Source organism: Sebastes fasciatus, chromosome 18 (genome assembly GCF_043250625.1).
Source record: "Sebastes fasciatus isolate fSebFas1 chromosome 18, fSebFas1.pri, whole genome shotgun sequence".
Classification (NCBI taxonomy): domain Eukaryota; kingdom Metazoa; phylum Chordata; class Actinopteri; order Perciformes; family Sebastidae; genus Sebastes; species Sebastes fasciatus.
In genome coordinates this window covers 8,295,138-8,313,920 of record NC_133812.1, presented here as the reverse complement: position 1 = coordinate 8,313,920, position 18,783 = coordinate 8,295,138, and the positions used below count along the sequence as shown (strand labels likewise).

Genomic DNA, 18,783 nt, shown 5'->3' with positions numbered 1-18,783 from the left:
GACTCACTACTACATGCCTAACTTTATACAAATAATAACCTTGACCTTAAAGTTCTTTTTGATCACCTTTTTATAGTAAAATGTTACGTTTAAATTAGGGCTGTCAAATTAAATGTCATAATAACGCACATTCGTTTTTAACGGCACTTATTCCTTTAATGCCTCAACGCAACTTGCAATTTTTAGCGGGCTCATATGAAACTAAAAAACCTGAGGAATCCATTGGTACCAACTATGTCATACTAGCTTGTCGCAAAGGAGGCTAAATAACGCCCCAAACTTAGGCTAAATTTTGGCGAGGAAAAACTGTCATGGCCATCTTCAAAGGGGTCTCTTGACCTCTGACCTCAAGATATGTGAATAAAAATGTGTTCTCTGGGTACCCACGAGTCTCCCCTTTACAGACATGCCCACTTTATGATAATCACATGCAGTTTGGGGCAAGTCATAGTCAAGTCAGCACACTGACACACTGACAGCTGTTGTTGTCTGTTGGGCTTCAGTTTGCCATGTTATGATTGGAGCATATTTTTTATGCTAAATGCAGTACCTGTGAGGGTTTCTGGACAATATTTGTCATCGTTTTGTGTTGTTAATTGATATCCAATAATATATATATATATATATTTGCATATAGCAGCATATTTGTCAACTCCCTTATGATAAGAATATTAAATACTTGACATATCTCCCTTTAAGGTACATTTTGAACAGATAAAAACATATGTGATTCATTTGGACTTAATCGTGATGAACTATGGGCAATCATGTGATTAATCAAGATTAAATATTTTAATTAATTACCAGCCCTAAGTAAAATGTTAAGTTTATTTTGAACAGTACTGTTGTTAACTCTTACGTGATTAACAGAACATTTATGCTAACTGAATTATTTATTCTGACTTATGATTTAATTAAAAGTTTTTCATTCGTGAACAGAAATTATTAAAAAACAACTCTGACAAAGCAACTCCAGGTCCTCTTACTAGCTTTCTTTTTCTAGGGGGCTTTCAGCTGTATCACATGGCCTCCATGGAGTCTTCTTGTGTTGTGCAAAAAGTTTTGAATGAAATGAAGTGAAATCTGCACGTCGACAGATCGATCTCCATAACAACTATGAATGGTGGTGAAGACTGTGTGATACAGTTGAAAGCTCAGGATGTTTTGTTTTTTTAACTGTCGTGCCGCTCTTCATGTGCATTTTGATCCACTGTGATCTGTTTGCTCCAGGCAATACACAATTGTTTATTGTAGTTATAAAAAGTGTAACAAACTGCAGTTGCAAATTCTGACCTTCTGTCCACACTGCCTCTATTGTGCCAAGTTATTAAATAGAACTTTAAAAGGGTGAAATTAATTAACCATATTCCAAAGAAATCTGATTTCCCCTTAAATTCACCAGTGGCTTCAAAATTACAAAATACTTTAAATTCCTTCCTACTGCTTATATTGAGTGTTTGAAAGCTTTAAAAACCCAATATAATATTATATGAACTACAGTAAAACCTAAGATAAATGTTGCACAATTTCATCAAACGGAATTATCACAGATATATCATACACACATTTTACTAATTCAGCCCGGCTTGGCTTAATATCTGGAGACTGTAGGCTGTGGATCCAGCAGCACTACTGTTGCTGCCTGAGAGGTTAAGGGACCATACAAGTGGTGTTCATGTTTTAGCCCATTAGCAACAAATTGTGCATACTGTACATGCTGTGCGCGTGCTTTACGTTGCTGCCGGCCAGTTTCGACAGCTCACCATAAATTCTTAAATTGATTTCCATTTGACTTTCCAGGCAGCCGCTGGTTTCCATTCATTTAGGGCTGATATTAAAAAAAACAAGTCACAAGCACACGCAGACTTGAAAGATGCTCGTTATTCAATCATAAGTAACATTTAGAAGCCTTTACAGTATAGGTGTGTGTTGGCAAGAATCTGGCAATATGATACGTATCATGATACAGGGGTTACGATTCAATATACTGTAAGCAAGGTGATATATTGCAAATTTTAAATTTAATTTTAAGAAAACTGTCATAGTATAAAGAACAAACCACCATGTGCATAAAATCTGAGTAAAAAAACCTTTTTATGCATCAGGACAGTGGGAATCTGCATTTGCATAACATCCAACAGCTGTAACATCCAACATCATAGCACCACTCTGAGAGGACACAGACACTGAAAGGGAACATCTCTTTGCAAATGAAATAAAGTATTGACTGAGTTCATCTTTGCATGTTAACTCTTAATTAAAAATGAATACAGTGTTTTGGAGAATTAATACTGTATCACAAAACATAATATCGCAATATTTTCTTTTATCTCGGCTATACAGTTTATGTTTGGTCAAAGTTGTAGTAAACTGTTTTCAGTAAACTGTAGATATTTGTGTGGGACTTTTTGTCATAGCACATACTGTACATACTAGGGCTGTCAATCGATAAAATAGTTAATCGTGATTAATCACAAATTAATCGCACATTTTGTATCTGTTCAAAATGTATCTTAAAGGGAGATTTTTCAAGTATTAATACTCGTATCAACATGTGAGTAGGCAAATATGCTTGCTTTATGCAAATTAATGCATATATTTATTATTGGAAATAAATAAACATCACAAAACAATGACAAATATTGTCCAGAAACCCTCACAGGTACTGCATTTAGTATAAAAGAATATGCTCAAATCATAACATGGCAAACTGCAGCCCAACAGGCAACAACAGCTGTCAGTGTGTCAGTGTGCTGAACCCATTTTCATTCACATATCTTGAGGTCAGAGGTCAAGGGACCCCTTTGAAAATAGCCATGATAGTTTTCTTCAATGAAATTTAGTGCAAGTTTGGAGCGTTATTTAACCTACTTATCGGCAAGCTAGTATGACATGGTTGATACCAATGGATTCCTTAGGTTCTCTAGCTTTAGAACTGAGCCCGCTACAACCTAAAAATCACAAGTTGTGTTAATACATTAAAGAAAATAGTGGCGTTAAAACGATTTTGCGCTAACGTGTTATTACGATGTTAACTTTGACAGCCCTAGTACATACACGAAGCAGGTGCTGCATCACAAGGGACCCGCTCACCAAGAAATGGACTCCCCTCACTTACTCTCTCATTTCCCACTGTGTGTCACAATGCAAATGAACAACCTTCCCCCTCCTCCCCCCCCCCCCCCCCCCCCCATACTCCAACCTCCCCTCACTCCACCCCGCCTCCCCTTCCTCCTCATGTTCCGAATCCGGCCTCCAATTTGTTCCACTTCCCCATACCTCATTGTTCAAAATGACACTTTTACATTTTATGGTGAACCAATTATTCTGTCTTACACAGTCCGCTGGCTCTGCAAGCCAACCTGCCCGGATCAACTGGGGAGCGGGGTGGTGGTGGTGGTGGGGTATGCGGAGAGAGAGAGAGAGAGAGAGAGAGAGAGAGAGGGAGAAAGAGAGCAAGCGGAAGAAAGGAAAAAAAAGACGACTAATGGTAGCTCTTGCTGACATATCCACAGGCATGGGCAGGAGAGCCGGAAACTGAGAGGTGAGGATGGAGGGGAGAGGAGAGGTCAGGAGAGGAGAGTGTGGAGGAGACAACACAGGTGGATGCTGTGGAGAGGTGGGTGTGTGAGGGAGGATGAAGTGAATGTAGACAAAGGAGGATTTAATTGAATGATAAAGTGGTGGAGAGCGAGTGAAAAGGGGTGGAGAGAGAGAAGGAATAAATCACAGCGGGGATAAATAAAGAAGACGGAGCGCTGGGTGCCCCCACGAGTTCTAATGTATGCCTGAGGATGAGCGGGAGGGTGTGCGGGACATTAAAAGAGGAGACAAGAGAGCGAGAGGAGCGGAACGGAGGAGCTCGTGTTAGGGAGCCGGAGGAGAGGCGAAACAGGGGGATGGACAGGATGTGCTGGGGAGAGGGCGAGGGAGTGAGCAAGTGAACATGTGGAGAGGAGAGAAGAAAAAAAAAGGCAACCAGCGCTTCTACCTGTGATGTGCCTGAGGGGGATGGAGATAGGAGGAGGGATGGAAGTGTTGCTGCATGAAAACAGCGTGCAAAAAGATTTAAGGAAAGGATGGGGCGGGTCAGCTATATAACGCCCGGGGCCTGGAGAGAGAGCGACAGATGGAGAGAGAGTTAGAAAGGGTGGAGGAGTGTATATGTTTTCTGTTCTACGTGGCAAGAGGATGCAACTTCCGATTATTTTTTTATTAGTGATGTTCGTATTGATTATTTTTTGGATGAATCGTTCCGTCTATAAAGCAAATAAATCAGAAAATAGTGATGAATAGTTGCTTGTTTTGTCCGAAAAAGATTCAAAGATATTGAATTTACGGTGATAAATAGGACTGGGTTTTGGCACTGATTTCTCCTTTTGATTAAATCTTGATGCAGAGAGTCCTGACTTGAAGTGAATCGATTGATTCTCGAAGGTCCACTTACATTAGATGAATACCTATATCGCATATATACAGTATGAAAGCATTTCTCAGAATGCTCTTTTTCTTTTTATTCCACAATTAAACAACAATGTTCTTTGTGCTTTTCAATATAAAACTGCTAAAATAAGTTCAAACCCTATTCCGCTGCAATAAGATTGTGAACCAAAATAAGCAACCATGTACTGTATAACACAACTATACCATTTATAAAGATTAACCACAGTTATTAACCACACAAAACATATGGTACAAATGTATTCATATTCGCTGAGAAAAGGCACAGATGCAAAGATCGATCTTGGAATTATAAGAATTGCTTTCGGATCATTCAACTGAAACCAACCAAAAAAAAATTCAAAGACAAAAGCAACAAATCTTTACATGTGAAAAGCTGGAGAATGATTAGCCTTTTTTTTTTTTTTCAAACTCGGACTCAGACTCGGAAAGTCGGACAAACCTCACTAACCCCGACCTCAGCAGCAGTGAAAAAGCTGTTGTAAATACTGTTTATTAGCACTTGTGTCTCATTAAATCAGTCGTAAACACACTGTCCAACTTCTATCTGTGGACATGTAGCTACGGTGTTTGTATACGCAAAATACCGGCATAATGCTTTGTTATCAACTGGTATTGCTAACAATGTCTAACCTGGCTGGAGCAAACCCCATTAAGCTTTCCGACTTGCTCCAACTGCAGCACAAATATCAATCAATCAACCAATCAGCTACTCCGTCTTACCTGTGGTGAAATGTCTGAGTCAGGGTGGGTGGGGAGGTGGAGGGGGTGGCCAGGCCAGGCGAGTAGGGATGGTACGGCGTCTTCTTCAGCGCCTGGATCAGGTTGTGCCTGTACTCCGGATCTATGGACCACAGAGATCCTTTGCCTATGCTCTGAAAGAAAGAAAGAAAGAAAGATGAGAGAGATGTTATTGGAAGTGCTATCGGGCCCCTCAAAGCACATCACAAACACAGCTCAGCACACCGGTGTGAGCCGACGCGTCCGAAGCTCAAACACAAGCTCAAAATCCAGACCCTGTGCTGGATTCTTATTTACCAAACCACCTGTACACACAGCGACGATGCCCACATACCAGAGGAAGGGAACACTCGGAGGAACGAGAGTTAATACATCCTCAATATTCCAATCCTCTGCTTCTCCTTGGAAAAAAATCTGGAGGCTTTTTTTCTGATTAAGACACAGGGAAACTCTTTAACTTTTTTTTCCACTCCAGAGGCGATGATGGTGTGTATTTTTAGATCAAAGCAGCTTCCCCCCCTCACCTAATGAAGCTGTCGGCTCCCAATCGGAGTGAAACCAGCCTATAGATTATAGAGAAACGGGAGGGATCTCAGACGGGGCCGCTATGAAAATACATTCCCTGTCTCTATCTCTCACAGCCTCCACCGTGCTTTCATCTGCCTTGTCATCTGAACGTGGCAAAATGTGGAGTTTGTGTACGACAGAGACTGAGAATGGCAGGGGGGGAGAGAGCAAAGTAAATATAAAATTAAAGCCGTCCTGCCTCGTGTTCAGCTCACTTTGTAGTGCTCTGTGATATGATACAGGTACAGGCTGCAGGGTGGGGAGATGTCATGACTGCGGGCTTGTGATTTCTGCAAATACTGCAAGGAATCTATTAAGAGGGAAATGTCAGATATGCCAGAGCCGTGCGTGTGAGCATTAATTGGAGACAGATTCGAAAACCTGAGGAGCGTTTTGTATTGAAGTGGATGAGAAAAACACACCTTGCTGCTTCGTCTACGTCGGAAACACTCACTTATCTCTAGTGGTGTCTTGCTATGCAGTTCATTTTGGTTACATTTGCCCGGGTTAGGGAGATATCAGATGTTTTTGCCACATTTCAAAAAACTACTGTTTTTTTTTGTTTTGGCAGAAACAATGTTACGCTGGATAATCCAGTGGACTCACCGTAAACAGGTTTCTTTGGAACTACTTAAACTACCTAAAACAAAGTCCCTATGAAAGAGTATTGGAGGACACTATTTCTAGGAAGACATATTGCTGTTGTTTTCTGGTAAAGTATTCACTAATTCATGAGAAAACAAAGCCAAACAGAGCCGGCCCTGACCAATTTGGTGCCCTGGGCAATATGTTAGCTGGTGACCCTTGCATCGCAGTTAATTCCACTACAAATCAATGTGCTTATACACTCACACAGATACTGCATAGCTTTATGTCATTGAGATTAAGCTATGTATATCACACTTAAAAGAAAAACTGTATTTCTGAAAATGATGTTGTAGGTGGGAGGAACTGACGTTAACTCTAGCTATTTATTAGCTATTTGGGTGATGCGCCGGGTTTGATGCTGCGGGCAACCCAGAAAACAAGGCCTTAGACTACATATTTATGCTATTGTTTAATAGTAGTATTAAAATTAGTAAAAAAAGTAGTAAAAGTTACAAACTTTGAATTTTTTTCTTCCCTCATTTGGGGCGCCCTTATGGATGGATGGCGCCCATAGCATTTGCCTATACCGCCTATGCTTAGGGCTGGCTCTGAAGCCAAATTACAACAATATTAGAAAAAAAAAACAGATTAAGAAAAAAACAAAAACAAATAAACAAATAAACACTGTTTCGCAGAAATACATTTTCTATGCTTTCCATTACTTTTTTGACCACTCTGGTTTATTTTGCCGCCTCTTAGTAGTCCTCAAACTTCTAAGAAATACACGAAAGAATGCACAAAAGAGTCAACTCAGACAGTAGTTGAAAAGTTACGTACTAAAAGCGAAGAATAAGAGGCAACATTCAAGAGCGGCTCTCAAGTGACCCACCAGTGGGCAACTCTGGGGTCTGAAAAGTGAAGCCAATGCGGAAGTGCCTTAAACTTGCATTCTTTCTAATAACCAGCAGGGGGCGACTCCTCTGGTTGCAAAAAGAAGTCTAATTGTATAGAAGTCTATGAGAAAATGAGCCTACTTCTCACTTGATTTATTACCTCAGTAAACATTGTAAACATGAGTTTATGGTCTCAATCGCTAGTTTCAAGTCTTCTTCAATAGAGCATGATGTTCATTTAGTAAATTATACTTTAGGGCGTGGCTACCTTGTGATTGACAGGTCACTACCACAGCATTGTCCGGTCTGGGAGTTGTCCGTGTTTTCATCTTAGAACTTTAACCCTTTCACAGTGTGTTATCAGTTCATGAAAGTTAATTGTAACATTTTGTTCGCCTGAAAACGTCTTATTCAGTGTTCGGTTGTGCTTAGCTCCACCCTCTCTTGTCACTTTTTGAAAAAAAAACAAGACGGCGATGGCCAAAATGCTGAACTCGAGGCTTCAAAACAGCAGTCCACAAACCAATGGGTGATGTCACGGTGACTACATCCACTTCTTATATACAGTTTATGGTGATCACGTGATTGATCATGTGTGTTCTGAGGAGGCACAGCCAATCAGAGACCTCTCAAAGGAATTACCATCTCCCCCATTGTTAAAAAAAATCCTTACATTTTCTCGGTTCTTATCTTATTCTGTGAAAGCCTATTAATGTTATTATTATTTAAATTTTTCAAGTTAATTTTGTGTGAAATCTTTATTACCCCCGCAGCAATGAACACACGCCATAAACAACAATCTATATATCTCTGATATTTAAATAGGGATGAAAGGAAAAGCCCTAAGGAATAATAAAAAAGGCTTTGTAACATCTTATCAAATGTGCATTTAACGATAAAGCCTTACAAGCAAGCAGCAGCTTCATATAGTGGCTAATGTCTCAGAAGGTGCTCTCCTCTGTCTCTATACTGCAGCCATGGAGACACCAGAAAAGCTTAAGAGATGTATAGAGCGCTTTTAAATGTGAGAGTTTTTAGTCAGTAGAAATTAGACAAATAGCTTTTATTTATTAAGTTTGTAAGTGGAGGAAAGTGAAAGGTTTTTATTTTACCTTTCACTTAAAAGTACAGTGTGTAGGATTTAGCGGCATCTAGTAGTGACTACCCCTCCGCTCACTGCTGAGTGCAAAACCGTGGTAACGGCGTTCACTTCGCTCAGAGGTCATCCTTACCACAAAAACATAACTTTAGGAGCAACGGTAGTCAGACGGCGGCTGGCGGTACCACGGTTTTGCACTCTACGGCTCACGTTACCGCAGTTTCACAAGCGTGTCGGAGAACTACGGTGGCCTTCAGGTAACGTAAAAACACGAAGGCTCTCTCTAGAGCCAATGTTTGGTTTGTCCGTTCTGGGCTACTGTAGAAACATGGTGGAGCAACATGGTAAATGGTAAATGGACTTGCATTTATATATTGCCTTTCTAGTCTTCTGACTCTACATGTCAGCATTCATCCATTCACACATTCACATACACTGATGGCAGAGGATCTAATCTAAATACTCATTCACAGAGCCTTCAGAAGCAATTTGGGATTAAGGATTTTGCTCAAGGACACTTTGATGTGGACTGGAGGAGTCGGGGATCGAACCGCCGACCTTCAGATTGGTGGGTGACCTGCTCTTCCCCTAAGCCACAGTCTGACGCAACATGGCAGACTCCGTGAAGAGGACTTTGAAGAGGACCCGCTACCTCTGTAGATACTTTCAGTTTCAGGTGGTTATACGCTAATGAAAACGTAGTTATGAATATTTTATTCCATTTCTGCTAATAGATCCCCAGAAATGTTACACACTGTTCCTTTAAGTTAAAAATATAATTCAAATAGAGGCCCTGACACCCAGGCTGGGAACCACTACACTGCACTACACTGAAATGTGTTACAATAAGCTCTTAGTTGTTGTATTGCACCTTTGATAAATGCTCTGTTATGGTCATATCACAAAAAAAATAGTTCAAGAGGTAACACCTATACCAACCCGTTCATGTTAACATGAAAACACCTGAAAAATAATTTTATAAAACCAAGTACATAATTGCAAAAGACAAACAAAAGCATGCACATCTGAAAACAAATCCTGCTGCACGCTTCAAAATCTGTCTCAAATGATCCCTCCTATTCATGTCTGACATCTGACTTTTTTGGTTTTATAAATCCCTTGATATGCAGTATACTGTATGACAACACAAACTCTATCATTTCCAGTGAGAGATGAGCATGCAGAGCCTCTGTGGACACCCTGCGTCTCTCAGTGGGTCTCCTGATCCCAGGATGTCCAGTGAATCACTCACTACACCATCTGACCTTGTAAGAATGCAAGAAGCTAATAGGATGTGTGTGCACTGTTGATTTGTGTCCCCCCCTCTGTCTGGATCTTTGCATTAGCATGTGAGCCGTGTTGAACACGGGCCATATGTTTTGCTGAGTGTGTGTGTGCGTGTGTGAAGAGGGGTGAGTGTGTGTATGGCAAGTTCCCTAGGGAGTGTGATATTACCCAGCGTGGTCTGCTCCTGGGAGTGCTTCTATTACTGCCAGCAACGCCTCTCCTGGAGAGCATGATATTACACACACATACACTCGCTCCCACAGAGGTGACCCCCACTGGGCCAAATTTCCCCTTGCACCTCCAGCCCGCCAGCCGTTTGTGTGTATATATATATATATGTGTGTGTGTGTGTGTGTGTGCCTACTCTCTGCCTGCTTGCCAGCCGATTAAATCAATGCTCTCTTCAGAATCTGTCTGCTGGGTCCCCTGCTTCTGCCAACCAGCCAGCCAATCAAAGCGCTCAATGTGTAGACCCCCCCGGTCAACAGGCCAATCACAGGGCGCAGCTCACAGGAAGGGTCTGTCACCTGGGTTAGAGCGGTCGCCTTGGCAACAGGCATCATCTGGGCTTGGAAGCGAGAGGAGGTGAAATGGACTTTTTTCATTTTCTGGCAAAGTTGAGAAAAAAAAGGCAGCATGTCTCGAAATCGATTATCACAAAAAGTATTCAAGGTCAGAGATTGGCTTCGAGTTTCCAGAGGGGTTCAACTTTGATACAGTGTGACACAGATTTTTAAAAATAGGATGCCTCCACAAGGGCGGATCTTACAGCGTAAAAAACGGGTGATGGAGGACCGTGGTCTCGACTTTCACCTGTGTTTGTGATCTCCATTTATATTATTTCCTCTCTCCATCCTCTGATCCCCATCTGGTCTCTCTCTCCTCTGATAGGAGCACTATTCTCTGGATGTGTTCGTGTTGCATCTGTGTGCTGGAAAATAGTCACATCGCTGTAGTGTTTGCAGCTAAAGAGCAGGATTACACAACAAAATAATCCACAACTCGAAAACGTTAACCCCGGACTTTAAGAAATACTGTATCTCCTACAGTGTGAAACTGGCACCGCATTAGACTTCAAATTGCAAGTTTAAGCAATATTACACTTAAAAATAATTTAATTACATGTATCTGTGTCACTACACCCGGTTTGTTCGTAGTTGTGATTACGAAAGCGCCCTCTGTGTTATAAAACCGCACAATACTGAGCAATGTACAGATATTTTCATGATGGAGAAAACATGCGTACTGCAACTTGCCTTGGACACGTCATAGTGTGAGTACAAGACAAAAGGGGAAAAAAGAGGAGACAAAGGCGGAGAGAGAGAGAGAGAGAGAGAGAAGAGAGAGAGAGAGAGAGAGAGAGAGAGAGAGAGAGAGAGAGAGAGAGAGAGAGAGAGAGAGAGAGAGAGAGAGAGAGGGAGAGGGAGAGAGAGATGATTGTGTGTTGCCAACATCTGTTTCCTGTGTTATATAAGCTGTGGGGGCTGGTCTCCCTTGGAAATGGGAGATATTAAAAAGTCCTGCTGCCACTGACCCCGCTAGTAACACTCTACTACTGCTACTGCATTCTTATCTGCACTATTATCTTTTCACATACACATCTACCTGTACGATATACTGCATATCATGACTTAAAATCCACTACGATAGTTCATTTCAGACAACCAAATCCACAAAAATACATACACGGCAATACAAAGAGTACTACATTATTTTCTCGATTACTCAATTAGATGTTTGGTTTATAAAAGGTCAGAAAATTATGAAAAATGTCGATCAGTGTTTCCCAAAGCCGAAGATGATGTCTTCAACTGTCTTGTTTTGTCCACAACTCAAAGATATTCAGTTTACTGTCATGGAGGAGTAAAGAAATCTGAAAATATTCACATTTAAGGAGCTGGAATCAGACAATTTGGACTTGTTTTTCTTAAACAAAATTCCTCAAACCGATGAATCGATTGTCAATTATTGCAGCTCTACACTTTCTTGCAATGAGTTAGAGGAGATTGATACCACTCTCATGTCTTTATGCTAAATATGAAGCTGCAGTCAGTTAGCTTAGCTTAGCATAAAGACTGGAAACAGGGGGAAACGGCTAGGTTCTGTTCAAAGGTAACAAAATCCGCCTGCCAGCACCTCTAAAGCTCACTAATCAACACGTTATATTTTGTTTTATGCATACATACAAAAAACAAAATGCAAAAATGACGCACTCTGTTTTATGGGGATTGATCAATTAATTCATATTTACGCTTTATATTAAACAAACAACATAGACAAACAAATTAGTGAATGAGTGAACTTAATTAGTGCTTCAATGGTGCTTCAGATTTGTCTACATTTGCTGGCTGTTTTCCTGTGTCAAAAGTCTTTGGGCTAAACTAAGATAAGCTAACTGTCTAATGGCTGTTGCTTCACATTTAATAAGAGTGGTAACAATGGTATCCTTCTCGACAACAACAACATAAAGTCACTGAGCACATTTCCCCCCAATGCTGAACTCCTCCGTTAAGGTTGATGAGATTCTATATTTTTCTTACGGTAAACAAATACCATAAAAACACTAAGAATTTATGCCACAAACAAGTATTGCCTGATAGATCTTCTTCCTCTGTGCCACAGAGCCCCAATGTTGTCCACCACCTCTTAAAAACACATCAGTGAGCCACACTGTTCCACTGATTGACATGTTGCCTTATTACAATGAACATGGCCATTTATTTTGATCAGTCAATCCCACATCGCCATGCTGCTGTAAATACTCACTGGATGACCAAATGTGTATTAATCCACAGCAGAAAATAATCCCCAACAAATGCACAATTCCCCCCAGTTTAAGTAATGTTTGCTAAAAAGAAACTGCAGTGCCCGGCTGTTTTTGGGAAATTCAACTTTATATTTATAATCTCGTTTTTAGTTTTTTTTTACAGGACAGATCTCCAGTAGGAACCAATGGGCTTGAGCCTAATGGCACGTTTCCACCAAGCCGTCCAGTTCAGTTCGTTACGCATTAGAACGGTTATTTTTGTGTTTCCATTAGCAAAAGTTACGGATGGTACCAATAGAACCACTCCATTTTTGGTACCACCTCAGTCGAGGTTCCAAGCGAGCTGAGCAGATACTAGAAGATGGAGGTAAAACACTGCAGACCACTGATAGGTCAGGGAGAATCGTCAGTAGCGCGACACGAGACATCCTGCACAAACCCGACATTTTTAAAAAGTGGCGTCAATGGCGGATGCAATTTTTAATTAACTTGACCTAGATTTTAAAAAATGGCAGCTCGCAAAACTACACCGTACACTACGCCGTACAACTGACGAAGTGCATACGTTTGTCTGTTTGGTTGCCATTAAAATAATGAGGCGAGTGTCCCATTGAAGATGATGTCAAAGCAGTTTAATGCGCCGCCGCTACGGCGATCAGCTGAGAATCCCGCCTACACTGAGGTGGTACTATCCGCTGTGGAAACTCGGCGAAAAGAAAGAGAAAAGGACCTGGTCCTGAATCTTTTTATGGTATTTGATGATAATAAGAACAAAATATCTCTTCAATCATCCGCTATATTATAACAGCTGTTAAAATGCAGCTATATACCTCCCACCACTAAAAACTGCAGCTTTAAATAGTTTTATCATAATCAACAATGGCATCCATATACTATGGAGACCCATTTAAACTGTTCATATTGGCTATTAAGAGAGGAGGAAGTACATTTTGTTTTCGACTCAGCAATGAAATGAGATTAAAAAAGATGTATGATGCTCAGGGAGCACAGAGCTGCCACTCTCCGTGCACAGAAACATGCCACGCATCAGCATAAGAGGCTTTGTTGTCCATGTGCAATATGACTTAACCTATACCACCAATCTAAAGTATTATGACTGCGTGTCATTTTATGATGGACGTCCACAGTCGGAGTAAAAGCATCAACCCTGGTTAAGCCGTATTAACCCACTGTGATACAAGGATCCATCATTACTTACTGTATATATACAGAGGATTAATAATATAGTATGGCGTGGACCAGATCCATGTCTGAACAGCAATTAAGATATTCAGTACAGTCGGAACCAAAACAATATGAGGTCTGTTGTTCAGAAATGAAGCGGATGCGTGACTGCAGAGAGACGAGAATTACAGCAGAGGATGCAAATGTTCTAACAGCGAGACGAACACAGAGCTTTTGAAGAGGAAAGAGGGAAAAGAGGAAGGAGAGGGGGGATATTTCTTCTGATAAAGTTGCTTGATACAGGCCATTTCTGTTCTCGTCCAAGGCCGTTTGACAACAAAGAGACAACGGGACAAAGAGGCCCTGTTGGGTGTGAATGCTACATGTTGGTTGGACAACAGGTTATTTTTGTAACAGCATAAAAAATGGAGCGGGGTAATATGTGGAAACTTCTTCTACAGGTGTTATGAATTGACTTTCCTTTCCACAACTTCCAAAACCTGTTTCCCATGTGGTTCTAATTTAAGCTAAAGGTTGCCCCAGTTTGTGCTTCTCCTGTAAGCATTTACACATTTCTTCTTGTCTTTTGCATTGGCTACTACAATCCAGTCACAGATAAAAGTCTGTGTTTCCCCTCAAAGATAAGTACAGGGCAAACTTTCAAAAACTTTGCAGGTCATTTGCCAATAGGGCTGTGTATTGGCAAGAATCTGGTGATACGATATGTATCACGATACAGGGGGAACGATTCAATATATCACAATATATTGCGAAACTGTAAGCAAGACGATATATTGCAATTTTTTAAATCAAATTTTACGAAAACTGTCGTATAAAGAACACACCACCATATGCATAAAATCTGAGTAAAAAAGTGTACTTTTTTAATGCAATCAGAACAGTGGCTGTGGGATCTGCATTTGCATTTATCACAGTCCCTGTAACATCCAACATCATAGCACTACTTCAAGAGGGCGCATACTGTACACTAGGAAGGCGCATCTCTTTGCAAATGAATAAAGTATTGACTATTGAGTTAATCTTTGCATGTAAACTATTAATTCAAAATCAATAGTGTTTTTGAGAATCAATACAGTATCACGAAACGTAATATCACGATACTCGATATTTTCTTACACCCCTATTTGCCAACACTGAAGACATTTCCAGATTCCCCAAAGCCACTAAAAAAATATTCCATGCGGTTCACAGTACATTTTAAACCGATCTCACAATGTGTCTAAACTATGGCTGTGTATTGGCAAGAATCTAGCAATACGATACGTATCACGATACAGGGGTAACGATTCAATATATTGCGATATATTAAGATACTACATGTGATTATCATATAGTGGGCATGTCTTTAAAGGGGAGACTCGTGGGTATCCATAGAACCCATTTACATTCACATATCTTGAGGTCAGATGCCAAGGACCCCTGTGAAAATCGCTATGCCAGTTTTTCCTCGTCCAAAATATTGCGTAAATTTGGAGGGTTATTTTGCCTCCTTTTCGACAAGCTAGTATGACATGGTTGGTACCAATGGATTCCTAGTTTCATATGATACCAGTAACCTCAATCTAGCTTTAAAAGGCTACAACCTCGGAAAAATCGAATAGCGGCAAGGCCCAACGGTGGGCCGTTGGATTTTTAAGAGGTTAATTAAAAATCGATACAGTGTTTTGGAGAATTGATATAGTATTGCACAATATAATAAACTCATGTGAACTCATATTTTCTTACACCCCTAGCCTCAACTAAACTTCAATCTGTGAGTGCATAATAATCACAAATACAAAAGTCTCAAATGTAAACACTGATTTCACGAGAGGGACAAACTGGACAGAGTCCAATGTAAGCATCTCCCAAAGCACCTATGATATGTTGTCACTTCGCAATTAATTTCAGCGAGCTCCTTTGGGTTTCTGTTCTTCCTGAGCTTGTCATGGAGGCTTCATTTTGATGTCCGTGAAAGTTCTCCATGGACACAACCAAGTACCAGTCTTACAGATGTTGAAATGGCTTCCCTTAGGCTACACCGAACAAATGGTTTGTGACAACAAGGCTTGTCCTACTACTCATGACTCACAATGACAGAAACAAACACAATTAAAAGAAAGCCAGCCATATATTTGAATAGCTTATTAAAGCAGTATTAATTGATTTTTGAAAGCTGTTAACACAACATTGACATATTAATACCTTATGAAGTTGATATGGCCAACATGTTAGCAAACAATTGGCTTGTACACATCCAGCAGACACCATGCAACATAAGCATGTATTTGGAGTCTTTCCTTTGAGCAGTGGGTTTATCATAGCCTTTTCTCTGAAAAGATCTCCCTGTTGCGACTTAAAAAAGACTGGATCGAAACCGTGAAGTTGCCGACTGTAAAAGCGAAACTGTGAACTGAAAGCTCCCTAGAGCTGAGGGAAAATGACAAATTGGATGGTAACTCTCTGTGGGTCACTATGAGTGAGTGCTTTCATATTACATATATATATAAATTGACACATTTTTATTGTCAAAATATTGATTGGTGCAGCTTTAAAGAAATATCCTTCAAAAACGTAGGAGACGCTAGCTTCATGCTAAACCCGAAGTGCTGCCACCATAAACTGTATATATAGATGGACGACGCGTCTCCACTTCCTCCCACTGTACAAAAGTGAAGCCAAAATATCCTGGATAGCCAGAGTCTGCGCAGTAGTGATTGGGGGTGCTGGAGCCGTGGTATTGAGGTCCCGCCCACACACATGCCCGAGCCAATCACAAGCCAAGCACAGCCGCAGCATGCTAGTGAGAGCCGCCTAGCTGCTACGTTCGGCTAGAAAGACACAACAACTAACCATAATATCTCTACAACTACATTTATGATCAAATTGACATGTTCAATTACACAGACTTGTGACAGTTACGGAAAATTAAAGTTACATATCCTCTCTCGTACCATTCCCGAGCCTCAGGCTGCGCGACTACTTCACTCGCCGAGTAGCGATCCGATACCAGCGTGATAAAAAAGTATATATAGTTATTGTTAATATTACAATTATTATTATTTAACAGCTGTTTACTACTGACGGATGTGATATGATTACTGTCTTTGTTGTATGGCCTTGCTCAGGTTAAACCCTTTGTAAAACATGAACAAATACATTTTCGATTTGTGGGTGAATAAATGATGGTATTGGATCGGTGCATAGACTGGCGTACTCGCCGATACCTGATCCTGAATTTTGGACAGTATCGGACGCATTTCCGATACTTTACATACAGTCTATGGTTGCCACATTGTGGCTGTACATCACTGATGTTTTCATCGTTTTATCAGAATAGTGCATGTCTTTGTTAAAACTTGTTGAATGGAGGCTATTTAGTTTTTGGAAAATGGCTAGAGGAGAAAATTACCCTGATCATAAAGCACCAGCGCAAGCCTACTTTCTCATACACATACTGTACGTCCTTTTTTTTTAATCCTAGCTTTTCTTAGTCTTTTATTTAAACGGTAGTATCTTTTTTCTTCAAATGTTCTTCCACATGCATACTTTTAAATCAATACAGCAAGAAAGATATCATGTGTTTGAGAAAGAAAACAGGGTAAAATGCTATTCACTCCTGCAGATACATCAGTGGCAGCGACCTGCTGATAAATGAGCGTCTAAAAAAACCAAAAAAACAAAAACACCTCGGGCTGACACATCTAAGCTCGCTCCAGATGCTGCAGTTCATAATGTTCCGAGTTAAAACGTGAAAGAATCAAGGGCGCCTCTCATACGAGGTTAAGTTAGAGGTGACACACTTAAGTGCAACACCGAGAGACTTCATAGTGAGTCTTAGATTACAAAACTGCCTGTTGTCTCTGCTGCGATTTCATAAGAGGCTTTGAGAAATATACCACTGTGTGCCTGCCTGTGTGTGTGTGTGTGTGTGTGTGTGTGTGTGTGTGTGTGTGTGTGTGTGTGCGTGTGTGTGTGTGTGTGCGTGTGTGTGTGTGTGTTGCGCTGTTACAACACTGATCTTCAGCGCTGATCCAGAAGTCTGAGGGCAACAACACTTGTCATTAAAGGCATGTCATTCAGCACAGTGAAGAATCCTGTTTGTAAACAAAGCCATGGCAACCGTGGGACGCACACACGCTCTCTCCCACAAGTTCACACTCATGCACGCACACACACACACAGACACACACACACAGACACACACACACACACACACACACACAAATGGAGCAGCAAGCTTATTCTAAACTAGTCCCCATCTTGTCATCTGCCTGGATATGACCCAGAAATACAGTCACTGGAACAAATAGGCCGCTGTCATATTAATCTCCACCTCTGTAAATTGATGGAAATATGATTTGGTGCGTTCACAGTAACGCCATGTTGCCCTGCTTCCGCCTTTCTCTCCCTGTGTGTGTCTATGTCTATCACTCACAATGATAACATGACCTCCCCTTAAACAAAACCCTTCGTCTTCCTTCTTTTCTCACCGCGAGTATAATGCAACATAAAGAAAAAAGATATATATCTCAGACCCTGTAATTGCACGCTCGATTAAAAAAAGACATAAACAGGTAAAGCAGGGGAGGAAAAAAAAAAAAGGAGTATTCACATGCAGATATTCTCAGTGAAAAGCTTTGAATGGCGGAGTAGTCTGACTGAAATTACAGAGATTCTGTAATTGTAGCTTCAGATAAAGCGCGGCGCTTGGCAGGTAGAGTAGGAGTCTGCAGAGATGTGCCCTCATTTCTACACCGACACGGCGCTCGCGCATGTGTGTGTGAGTCCTTTTTGAGCATTCATGCGTGCTTGAGAGCGTGTGTGCGTGTGCGTGCACTTGTTTGTTTGCGTGTCAGACATGCCCTGTGTGTGTTTGGCGGTATGTGCGTGCGTGCGAGAGAGAGGGGAATAGGTTTGAAGGGTTAATTAGCGTGCTGTCTTAAACGGTGTGCAGCGACAGGAAGACAAGACAGGCTGTCCTTGCCAAAATCACCTCTACGCATGCTGCTCCACACGCATACACACACACACACACACACACACACACGAGTACATATGTGCATATAACACAAAAGGAGGACATACACTCATACAGTACACTCATTCTCCCCCACTCAGCACCTCAGTGCCCATCTGAAGCTCAAACACACATGCACATATTTCATACACACACACACAAACGCCTAAGTCAG

At 41.0% G+C, this 18,783-nt stretch overlaps 1 protein-coding gene across 2 annotated transcripts in view; it reads right to left on the bottom strand.

Annotated features, from left to right (window-relative positions):
- Positions 1-18,783, bottom strand: part of LOC141756134 (forkhead box protein N3-like) — a 75,081-nt gene that overhangs the window by 18,577 nt on the left and 37,721 nt on the right. For both annotated transcript variants that reach the window (XM_074615653.1, XM_074615652.1), the window contains exon 3: positions 5,185-5,336. In XM_074615653.1, coding sequence (XP_074471754.1) covers positions 5,185-5,336 — 152 coding nt within the window. The remainder of the gene's footprint in view (positions 1-5,184; positions 5,337-18,783) is intronic.